General features: G+C 38.9%; 1 protein-coding gene across 2 annotated transcripts in view; it reads left to right on the top strand.

Annotated features, from left to right (window-relative positions):
• The window catches only part of kif18a (kinesin family member 18A), a 29,755-nt gene extending 26,986 nt beyond the window's left edge, over positions 1 to 2,769 (top strand). Inside the window, exons 16-18 of one of the 2 annotated variants that reach the window (XM_073464709.1) lie at positions 1,457 to 1,549; positions 1,793 to 1,890; positions 2,020 to 2,769. In XM_073464709.1, the coding sequence (XP_073320810.1) occupies positions 1,457 to 1,549; positions 1,793 to 1,890; positions 2,020 to 2,156 (328 nt within the window). In that variant the 3' untranslated portion in view covers positions 2,157 to 2,769. Of the gene's footprint in view, positions 1 to 1,456; positions 1,550 to 1,789; positions 1,891 to 2,019 lie in introns of both variants that reach the window. The other variant, XM_073464707.1, reaches the window with a different exon arrangement.
• The last annotated feature ends 9,795 nt before the right edge of the window (positions 2,770 to 12,564 follow it).

Here is a 12,564-nt window from a genome sequence, read left to right as displayed (position 1 = left end):
GTCATTAACTCTCTTAATTGATGTGTGAACATCAGGGACATACCCGCTTGTTTTTCTTGATGTTTCTTAAGAAAATTGGTTCAAAGGGAAAAGCACTCCTTGTGTCACCCATGCTAATCTTGGTGAAATGCCTAACGCTCTAACACCAGCACCATGATTTAGTGTTGGTTCAGTATTCAACCCAGACCGTTCTTGTACAACACATTTTGAATTAAACATTGCTCCCCGAAAGCATAAATTATAAAAATTTTAAGCAAGCCTCAGTGCAGTACACAAAAATTTTAAGAATTGCATAATGAAAATATTTTATTTATTAAATTCATCTATTGCATTATTTAAAAATTGGTTCAGGGGGAACTAGTGAAGAAATATTTCAAATCAGTTCTATAAAATCTTTAAAAACTATCTTAAAACTGAACACTTTTCAAGGCATTATGTGTAAAAGACAGTCTGAATGGTAACTAAACCATTCAAAAATGGTAAATCCCCCAAACCTTATTCAAAACAAAAACGAAGACTAGAGTGTAAGTAGTGAAAGCCTTCTCACCAGCAGCAGGTTTCCAGACTGGAACATTGGGCCAGGAAGCTTCAGTCAGCTGAGCTGATGGTGTCTTTAGCTAGAAATTTCCATCAAGCAGCAGTGTGTGTAAGTGAATGATGCTGCCAACAGAGGAGCCTTCACAGTGACACATTGAGTCTAATCATTTTAATTTTGCATACATTTTTTCCGAGCCAAACTCAAAATCAAAATTCATCGCCTCAGTCAATAAAATCGTGACACAAATAAATCAAATTGCTTGAAAAATCTCTGCTTCCCCCCAAACATAGTGTTTCATAAGGAGTTTTTCATGATATACTGAAGATCAGAGTAATCTCGACTTTATGAGAGCACTTAGCACCTTGTCAAATCTCAAAGGAAAACTGTTACATTTAGATTGCAGGAAACAAATTACACATTTAGTAAATATTTCTCTGTGCAAGTCTACTGTAAGAAACTTGCATTAGTTTTACTCTTCCAACTGTAGAAAATCGATTCCTGGAACTGCGAGGTGGTTGAGTGGCAGTTTCCTGGACAGGGTTCATGCAAAGTCTAGCACACAGGGACTCCAGAGGAAGGAAAAAGTGACTCCAAGTGAGTGAGAAAATTAAAAACAGAAACGCAATATGAGAAATCTCAAGGTCTGGCTAAAATATTGATTTACTCATTTATATACCTGAAGGTGCCATGGTAAAATAAAATACTGCTTCAAAGTTATCAGAGACTCAACAAAAGCTGCATAATCAAAATTCTGAATGCAAGTGCATCAAAATGAAGCATCAAATATCAAATCTTGAGATTTGACACAAGTTTTATTTTATTTTTAGTGGTCTGATTTTGAATACAAAGGAGAATGTTAATTCCCACGTGAAGTCCAAACAGCGAGATGTCATGGTGATGTGAAACTTTCTTCTGTAGACAACAGATCCCGTCTTTACAAGAAGCGAGACGAGCCAACCCGACCTACATGGACATGACGTCTGCTGCACAAGGAAAGCGTAAATTAAACCGGTAATGCGCCACTGGATTTTAACTTACATTCATGTAAATCAGTGGCAGTGGATTCAACAATCTGCTCTGACACATTTATAATTATTTGGGTCTGGACTAAAGCTATGCAGAACTGTCAACCAAAATAACAACATTAATGGCCAGTTCTGAATGTTATGAGAAGGGAATCATGTTTCTAGATGATGAGGTACTTTTGATTAATTTTTGTTTAATTTCCTCCTTCTGTTTCATTCACTGTAGCAGCATCCGAGAAGAGTTAACACAGGGTTTCTCTGCACCTAAGCGTATAAAGAAAGACCCCACGGTGTCGCGGAAACCACTCAGAGTGCAACGTTTTGCTGGCAAGTGTCAACACAAGAAAACACACTAAAGACAGAGTACATATACTTTCATAACAATTGAAAAACAATACTTTAACTTTATATTCTGCTCATTCTTGATACGATTCCTTATCTGGTGTCTGTCCTCAGGTTCAGAGGAGAACAAGGCACGAAGAGTTGTGAGGAGCATTTCAGAAGGAAATCTCAGCCTTCTTGAACCTCAAAAATCCAAGTCAATTTTCTATAAGACATCTCAGCAGTTCAAACGAGTGACCAAACGGATGTAAAGCCACATCGTGTTTAGACCATTTTGCCTGTATGGACATTTTCACTATCCACTGTTTTCCGTCCATATTTTTCATTCCTAGTTATTTTCTAAGGCCTCAGAAGATGTGGCCATCGGGTCGTTTTTTCCAACACAACTGCTAATGAAATAAAATGAAGTGCAGTGAAGTTGCATTGTTTTGTTATGCTCTTTGATCAATCTTTGATTGAACTCTACTTGACTGTATATAAATGTTGTATAGTTATTGGTCATCTGTTTAGACTTTTCTTTTGATCGTTTAAGGTATTTTGACGTGTCCTTTCCGATTTTTGTCATTTTTAAGCCAACCTTGTACGCACTAACAGCAAGAAATAAAGCAACATGTCCTGTGGATGTTTCGTGTTTGTCATACGTTATGTACTATCCTCTTAAACCATAATCAGCCTGGTAGGTGACATTTGACAGGGCAGCTAATATCAGAGGTAGACTACACATGACCTCAGATGGAGTTATAGAAAAAAAACTGAAGCTCTTCACTGAGCTGTTTGTGTTTTTATGTTTTATTCTCTTTTTGTCTTGTACATATAATAACATGGGGTTATTGATATTTCATAATAAAAGTGCTTGTAACAGAATCTATGGCTGTTCTTTGATGAATAAATCCCTTTCTAAGATGCAATGTGTGTTTTTGTGCTATTGATGTTGAGTCTGAATGTGGTCTTCAATGAAGTGTGGGTTACAAGATGTTCCAACAATAAATAAGTGACGTTAGACAGGCTCAGCGAAGGTGAAAAATAAAATGGCAAGAAAAATTGAACTGACCTGGGAGTGACTCACAGCATAACTCACAAAGATAACTTTCTCGTTGTCTTCGTATTGAAAAAGCAACCGTTTGATACATTTTAGGAAGATGGGTGAGCCTCGAGTGCAGTGATTGATAGGATGCTTTTTGTCTCTGCCGATGCCTCGTGGGGATTCTGGATGATAAATGTATTTCACCATTTAACAGAACACAAGACTCAGAACTTGTGTTACCACTAACTCAATCACTGCTGTCTGAAACTTCAGTTAAAATTATTTTTCAAAAAGCAAAGCGTAGATATAGATATTAATTGGCAATTAGCCTTTTTGCCAAAATATGTGAACCCCAGGGGGTATTTCTGCAGTTGCCAGGGCTTCCGTGGAAAGATATTTGAGTGGCTCAGTTAATTTGAAAAAAACTAAAATTTTGATTTAAACAAAAGACTATTAAATGGTGGGTCTACTTGTCCCCCTAGAGTGAAAGAGAAGAGCTAAAAGTAATGAATAAAGTGTTAAAATCATGAGTCTACAATTTAGGCCTGGATACAATGGTGCCACTCAGCCTTGCTTACAGTTTTACCCAGTGGCCACTTGTGGTATTGTAGCTAAAAATTGCCACGTAGCCCCCAAAAGTTTCAGAACATGATAGTGAACAGAAAGGAACTAAACCTGGACGCTTATAGATTTAAAATAGAACTAGATGGTGAACCTAAAGAATGCACCTATTCAGTCCAAAGAGAAATGCCTACCTCGCGCATACACCCGAAAAGTTTTCTTGCTTCCGGGTTTACTTCCTGGTTATACGGCCTACTGAATACGTGCAGTAAAGTTTCTCCCGTTGTATTGACAACATTTATGTTGACAAATCACTTTTTACAGTAATACATCTACAGAGCTCGTGGAAAGGTAACATTATAAGCATTATTATGATTGTGAATTAATAATTTAAAACATTTTCTCGGATCCAAAATGATTGTTTTGTTTATCCCTGTGTAAGAATTCTGATGGTTGGTTTCAGCGTCTACCAAGGTTTGTTGGCCAATACAATATGTAGTTGATGGTTTCACGTTGTATCTATGTTTCGTCAGGCTTGGTAGTTGCCGGTTTGTGGAAAAAAACGGAAGAATGGCTGAGTTCTACAGTATGCGCCGAGTAAATTGTACTGCCCTAATGTTAGCTAGTTAACGTTGCTTGTATTAGCAATGTTAATGTTTGCTAGCTAGCTAGTGATTTTTTCCTGGATCATTTTCTTTATCTGGATCCGCACCAAAAGATAATGAGGTCTATTCTGGGCTGAGACCCATCCTCCATCCAAGTTTCATCAAAATCCATTCAGTAGTTTGTGTGTAATCCTGCTCACAAACCAACCAACAAACGAGCATGAGTGAAAAAGCTCCTAGGCGAAGGTAATTAGCTTAAGTTATGAAAAAAGTAATGAATAAATGGTTGTTATAGAAAAAAAGAAAAAAATGGTTGCATTGGCTAAATGTAATGAGTCATTGGTTGAAATTCCTGTTTAATGATAAAGTTGGCATAATAAATAAACAGTGAAAATATGTAGCTAAAAGAGCAACAGATATAAAAAAAAATGATAGGCCTGTATTATGACAATATCCACTTTTTTATAGCAATAAACAGTTTTAAATAGCATCAAGTTTACATCCATTCAAACAAGCATGACTCTACGGATGAAGGTAACCTGAGCTCGTCTGACTGGGAACCACTGATAATGCCACTTTTAAACTGTATTTGAAAGATATTTCAGGATTTCCTATGCTACATTTTTAGCCTGATCACATGTGACGAATCGCTGGGAACAATCTTTTATTAGAATTCTATCCTAAAAATCGAACGTCAAAAAATACCTCCTGGATCTATGATGAGGGTGGGACCTCATTGCTCTGTCTGGAGAGAACTAGACTTGTCACTTTGAATTCAGTCTTGCAACTTTCAGTGCCACAGCATTCAGTGTGATCTTTATTTTTAGCTCAGGAGCTCAATGCATATATCAGCACTGTACTGCGCAAGCACTGACACCCTCTCATGCTCTCATTCACAAGAATCTCTTCATTGTGTGTGTGAGAGAGAGAGAGAGGGAGAGAGTGTGTGTGCGCACACAGGGAGGCAGGTCTTGGCTAAAGTTTATTAACTTTCTCTTAGCCAATGGGGCGCCTTTTGCGTTTTTCCTGCTGACCAATGGGACAGATTGAGAGGTTGGAGGTGGGTGTTGCTTAGCAACTGCAGGTAGAATCTCAGATCATGTCGGACCCATTGTTTTATCTTGCCTCCCTGAGAGACATTACATGCTATGTGTTGTGATTTGTTAGTAAAAAACACCTCTGTGCAAATGCGTCACAAAGTTGTGAACTCTATTTTTGTATTGTTCAACAAAGATCACAGTGACTTTAATGGCATTTTGCCCTCAAGTCAGAGCACTTTTAATTGATTGTCATTATGTTACTACATGTAGGAGTCTTATTTTCATCGCCAAGTCACCGGAGCACATCTTAGATCATTTTGATTTCATTGTTGTATTTTTTTGCTCCTGATCACAGAGATAATTACCTTTCCTGAACCCCACGCAGAGTCAGAGATGAGTGGTTATAAACATAGACAACAGACGAGGCTGCTTAAAGCAACGATTCTATATGTAGGTGAAACGTCAGCATTTGCTTTTGCAACATTTAACCCATCACACCCCCAGATACCATCACTCCAACACTCACACATAAAGCACAATTAATTCTGATTCTTTATCATACTTCTCAAGAAACCTTGAATGTGAATTTTGGTTTGTTTTGTTCAATCCAGTGTTTGAATTTATTCTTGTGCATGGACATGATGAGAGACACCGACTTCCACACACAGTTAAAAAGCATATGATCCCTCCTACAGTGTTCCTGACTCCCACAAGGCAGCACGTCACAGCTGTGAACTTTTCGTCCCCTGTCTAATTAGATGACCCGATATCTTACAGCAATATGTCATAGCGGAATAACTCGTCGAGAGGTGACCACCAGCACTGTCTGTCCTTTTACCACTAATAGTGTCGCTTGCTGCCTTGTGTTTTACCTCTGTTAGCCTTAAATTATATCGATATGTCACCTGAAAATAAATGCTCAATGTGTCCCCACAGCTTACTGTGAAATGAAGATTAATATTTCAGATTAAAAATGGTGCTTTAAATAATTGTCAAGGGAAGCCTTGGTATTTATTAACTTTTCGCTCTTCTGCACTGATGCATTTTCAGATAGTTCAATCAAATCAAAACAGAAGCAAAAGAAAGATTAGATCAAATTGGAACATTTTTACAAGGTATTGGAATTTTTTGTTGAAAAAAATAGCATCATAAGCAAGGCATAAACGAGTTGCTTTTGCTCATTGCCCCGTCCCGTGATGCTAAATGCAAATATTTAAATGGGGGTTATGGAAATTCCTGGGATGCACTCTGAATTTGGCATGTAAAACAGGGCCAAGAGGATTGCTGTTGACAGCAGGTACATTTGTGTCCAGTACATCCAACAGTGGGAAGCAAAGGAATAGACACAGAAGTATATAAAATAAAAATTAGCTTTATTGTCCACAAATTTCGAGCACAATTGGGGAGAAAAGTTGATCAGACAGAGCGATTCTGGATAAGGTAAGCCTTGACAAACTTGCACTCCTGCAGAGATTTAAACCAGTGCCGGCATTATTAGTCAGTCGTCAGAAAATCAAATTAACGACCAGCAATTCTTTTTAATCTGTGATTTATCAAGCAAAATAAACCCCTATTGTAAGAATGTAGTACTTTTCTGTTTTTGATTTTGACAAAAATAGACATTTCAAGAGCTGGAGTTGGTTTTATGACATTTTATGGACAAAACAGTTAAAGAAGAAAGAAAAAATTGTATCAATAAATAAAAAATAATCATTTGTTTTTCTGTTTTTAAAACAGCCTTAAGCCTTAGGTGATTTTTTTACATAACCGTGTCATAAAAGAAACATAAACACAACAAAGAAGTTGTTTGTTGTTTGGACTTTGAAAAGACGTGGCCTTGTTGAGCTGAGGTAACATCCATCCTCAGGGACATCATATGTATACTGTCTGTCCACTACAGAAAGGAAGAGACATCAAAGAAAACAAGATGGCACACAATGTCTTTTATCCTCAGTTGATTATTTTGTCTGATATCTACAAGAGAAATGTATTTGATAATGTGTATATTTAGCAATGTGTCTGTTCGTCTTCCTTATTCAGTTTGTTTTCAGAAGTGTTCAGTCTCCCTCTACGTCTAACTCTGCAAACAAATTTTGTGAGAAAACAATGTGGCAGCAAATACCTGGCTCCCTTTATCAATACACAGCTGACTGTTGGCAGGACCTTGTGCAGTGGTTGTAGTGGGGGTTGGGTGAGATTTACAGTTTCCTTTACCAGGTAATGTCTCCTGTTGTGAAACAATGTGACAGAAAATCAGTACAGCTGTGATGGCTCAGCAGTGTTCTTTGCCCCTCTAGATTCTCCTCCAGGAGCTTATCCAAAGCCCACCTCAGATGTACTGTATGTAGCCTGTGGATGACTCATCCTCAGGAGAATGAGCTGTATGGTGCAGGTAGCCTTGCAAATAAACATTTCACGATTTGCAGAGTCTACTGAAGTACTTTGCTGACTTACAGTCTGAACCAACAGACCGCAAATACAAACTCTGACAAACCAATTCTGTTTTATTCAGACACACAGCGTAAAATATCCCCCTGTGTTAATGTGTCCCTTCTGTATTACACATGAATGACTATATCACTAAAACACACAACGGTGAGACATCCGTTAAGGCTCCAGAATGTTTATTGAAACAGCAAATTTGTCATCATTGCACCAATTGCCATGGAGACAGGGTTAAGTCCCAAACCTACTGGTATTATCAGTGTATGAGTGTATGCTCATTACCCTTTACCGCAACTTCCAGAAAAAAATGAGTGGAAGGGTGACTCCACCTCTTTAGGATGGTTAGGGAGCATGCAGGCATTCAAATTATTTTTTGTTTCCCGGCAGTCCTTCACACCTGTTTCCTTCGAACATCCTGTTGGTCCTCTCTTGATTCTCAATCAGTTTGCAGCAGCCTGTTGCTCTGTCGTATTTGCTTGGGCTGGTTATTCTGCTAAGTTTGTCACTAATGGAGCGTTACATTTATGAGAGCTTTGTCTACATTTCCTTGATTTAAAGGTGCAATATATGATATCTTGAGCAAATAGCTATTTTCTGTGTTCAGGGTTCAGGTAAACACTGCTTTGACTGCATTTGAGCACAAGGCATCAATAACGTAAACGCAGTCGAGTCCACCTCTCCTCGTCCTGCACTCTGTCGGCTCAGAACACGGTCCGCACATCGATTACAGCTCGATCCGGGATGTTGTGGTGGAGAAAGTTCTCTGTAAAGATGTAGGCACAACAGTCTGATTTCACATTGTTGAGTCCCGTTGTCCGTTTCATTTTCCTGCGAGCGGACAGCAGCCAGGAGCAGCCTTAAGTCCAAACTGCATTACCATTACTTTTATCCTGTCTCTCTTCCTCTCCCCCTGTTGCGGTCCGGTGGGTCAGGTTGGATGGTCGAAAAGATGCTGCAGGCAGTGATCATTAAAAGACATGGTGGAGTAACAGGCTATGTTCAGACAGTAGGCAAATCTGATTTGTTTCTTGAATCACGCAGCTTCCCAACATGGAAGAATGTTCAATCAAGTCACGGAGCAGCGTGACTCCACAGACTGTTGTTGTCTGTGTTGTCTTCATGCCGCTCTGCTAGTAGCAGCCTGAATTCTGCTCAGCCGCTCTGATTCAATTCCGTCTCTCTGGATTTGACGTCACCCTTATGTGTCGCATTTCGAGTGACACAAAAGACCCTTTTAAATCCGTTATGAGCGGCCAGATGGTCGGACTGAGACGCATCTGTAGAAATCTGATTTGAATCACATATCAAACCACCTCCAGATAAAATGTGGTTTCATGTGTTTCTTTGCAGTCCAGACTTCCTCAAAATCAATCCGGATACAATCTGGATATGCCAAAAAGCGGATTTGGGCTGGTAGTCTGAACAGTCTTAGTGTCCTGAATAGAGAATGAAGGCACACTCCCTCTGTCTGTGTTGTAATCTGAGCTTCTCTGATTGTTGTTTTGATAGGCAGGCCGGCTGCACGAGCATGTCAGCGCATGTGGGCAATTCTGGAGAAAGACAGTTGATTGTTGACTCTCCTTTCCAGGTTGTCAAGACACTGTGCATGCCAAAGTATTGGTATTTTTCAACCTGGAAATTGTAGTCATTAATGAATTATCTCTTACTGCACCTTTAAATTCGACTTTATTACTCCCTGTGGCAAAATATGTCCTTCGCATTTCTCCTATAATAAATGTAAGCAGCAGGCAGGGCCAGGATATATTTGAAGTCAGCGCTGCAAATGGTGGGAATACTACCACTAATATCCAGCATGCACACCTTTGGGGGCAAATAAAATGGGTAGAAGAGTGTTTTCTAACATTTTTTACCCATGACACATTCAAAGCTGCATCCACTTGCCTAATACATCCAGCAATTCAAAATAAAAAGCCAGTATAACGAGATAAAAATACTTTTGTGTGGTAGGAAAAATAGTTTTCAGGTGACTTCTAGGACCTTTCTCAGAACCACCAGGTTGGGAACCACTGCCGTGTTTTGACTGAGTACATAGTACCTGTAGGGCAACAGTGCTAAATGCTAAGGAACGTAAATCTCTCACAGACGACGGTGGTTGACTGTGCGCTAGTGTGTAGCCCAGTTAATTTGTCAGTAGTGAGGAAGTCCACCTGCAACACCTTATACTCATTATACATCCTGACCTCCTTTTAATTCTACAATTGAAAACTTTTTACACAGGCCTAGTTTGTCCTGTTTCTTATAAAGTTTGAGCTTTACATTGCCCACACAGGTGTTGTTGCTTGTTCTGCCAGATTAGACCTCCTCTCAGGGCTGTGTGGGCGTGTACAGACTGTGCTTAATTCACATCTGCATCACTCTCCTGTTGGATTTGTTGCACCTGTTAGGGAACTACAACTTAACACCTTAAATATTCTATTAGTACAAACAAATACTTTGCTCATCTCACTTTAATTTCATTTGTTTATTATCATCTCATTGATAATTTAACAAAAGGTGTTTTCTTGTGTTTTAACTACTTCATCTCCATTACTGAGAAATGTTTGTTTGTTTTGTCAGTTCAGTACAACTGATGCCTCGGCCACTATTGCTCTGGAGAATTAGCAAGTTGGAGTCAAATCTGAGCTGTGGCAAAACTAAATCACAACAAAATATCACAACATAGTCGTGAAATGTATCCAAAATTGACCCAGAATAATGCAGTTGCTCATCTTTTGAGCTGATGATTCATATTCGATATTGTTATGCCCCTCCAAGCATTGAAAATGTCCTAACTCTATATCTCTCCATATCTCCACCCAACTTTAACCTGAGCTGAGGTCAAATCAACCAGTATAACTGGTATAACTGAGAAAAGCATGAAGTCCTCCAAATTAAAGTGATAAAATGTGTTGTTTGACCACACCCTGCAGAACAACACATAGGAGCGTTCTCTGATCCGATGCCCTTTCTCAGGTATGTCACCTGGGAGGTTTCTGGGAAAATGATTTTGAGTGATATTTCCGGTGTCTGACGCACCAAGTGTAGGTGACAAAGTATCACAAGAACTGACGCACAGGTGGCACTTTCAAGGCTTTAGAAGCGTTCACACTCCAAAACAGGTGTCTTCAACGTTTTTCATGCTAAGTCCCCTATAACTGATAGAGAGATGAACAGGGACAGCCTACTACATATGTTGTATACAATTCTGTTGAATGTTAAACTGGACCTACAATAACACCTATAGTGCAGCGTATAAACAAGTCAGTAGCAGAAGCATAGTTAACAATATGTGCGTTAGCCTCACCCTCTGTAATTTCTTCAATGGTTTCTGAGGTGAATATCTCAGAGTCGCTTGCTCGATATGTTAGGAAACAATTCATTGTGGCTTGCAAGATCATCTGTACACTGGGGAAGATTATACAAAAAACTGGCCAATATGTTCCAATAACACATAGTTTGCTATGCACAGTAATTTAGTGATCAGTTACGTTAACTTGCTTACATGATTGCACAAGGAATGATGGGTAGACTATCATCAATGTTGTGATAATGCCTATAATATGTTTTATTTATGTTGATGTGTACTGTGTTTTCAGACAGTTACATTTTTTTTTTCAAACTTTAAAATAAAAAAATGATAATAAATATTAGCAAACAATAATTTGGCTACAATAAGTAGCTCTGAGGAACACCTAGGGGTCACAGACAAGTGACAAGAAAGTGTTACTGGTTACCGTATATATTTGTGTTCTCGTTAAGCATCATATTGTAAATAATATCACTTTTCATGCAAAATTCAACTTAGGGGTTAAAGTATGTGATAAGGTTTTTATAAGGTAAATATCTGTATATATCTGTTTTGCTTTGTGTCTTGCATCTTGAAACAAATAAGAATATTCAAGTAAAAAGTTTTATTACACATTTAAATGTTGTTATGTGAATTTGTCCTGGTACACCACTGGATATTATAGTAGCTATATGTGGGCTGGATTTCTGCAGATAGAACTTAATTAGATTTCCTCCTGCCTACCTTTAATGTTTTTTTTTTTAAAAAAACTGCTTCGTAGAGATGATAAATCTTCCACTGAAAACCTTTTTTAAAGTGTGGGAACCACACTTATCATATCTCCTCCCACTTATTGCCAGTTCCTCCCCCAAATCCATGTAGGCGAGAGACACGCAGAGGGTCTCCATCAGATGACAGGAAACTGCACTTCCAGGCCAAAGCAGCTGTTTGATAAATAACACGCGTGGCTCTGGGCGCTGATGAGTCTCATCAGAGACTCAAAATGTGGCCTTCAGTTTGAGTCTGCGTGACACACATACTGTACATGCTGCCACGCAAACACACACTCTCACACTCTTTCATACGTACTGTACACATGAACACAAACACGAGGTCTCTCTTTCCCACCCTCTCTCTCTCTCTTCAATGATTAAAAAACAATATCCAGCTTATAACTGCAAGTTAGTCAGACACCCACACTCATTTGCAGTGAAAGGCAAATGACCCTGGTGATGAGTCATTGCATTCACTCAGAGATTTGCTTTATTCAACATGCTGAAATCTCATAAGGCAGTGAAGCAGTGGTTCTCACCATTGTGCCTCTGAGTGAGCTCAGGTGTGCCTTGACGTTTTTCTCAAACATAAAAAAAAAAAAAAGCCAAGCAAAAATAGCACATAACGTCATTAAAATCCACTGAAGTCAGACTCTGACTTCCCAGCCACACACACACACACACACACACACACACACACACACACACCTTACAATTAAATGACTCTCCGCTCCTGTGATCAAACTGGGTTTTATATAATATTTCCAGCCAATCAATAATTAGGTGTTCCTCGGAAATTAGTTTCTTGGGTAAATATATCACTTTAGTGAAAAGAATCAAGACTGGCAGGAGGAATAAATGTGCTTTGTAAGGTAGCTAAGAGCCGCTGTGATAATAACTGTGGTGACAAACAAGTGTATTTTAT

Source organism: Pagrus major, chromosome 4, assembly GCF_040436345.1.
Source record: "Pagrus major chromosome 4, Pma_NU_1.0".
NCBI lineage: Eukaryota > Metazoa > Chordata > Actinopteri > Spariformes > Sparidae > Pagrus > Pagrus major.
The sequence above is the reverse complement of the archived record's forward strand: the minus strand, read 5'-3'. Positions and strand labels throughout refer to the sequence as shown.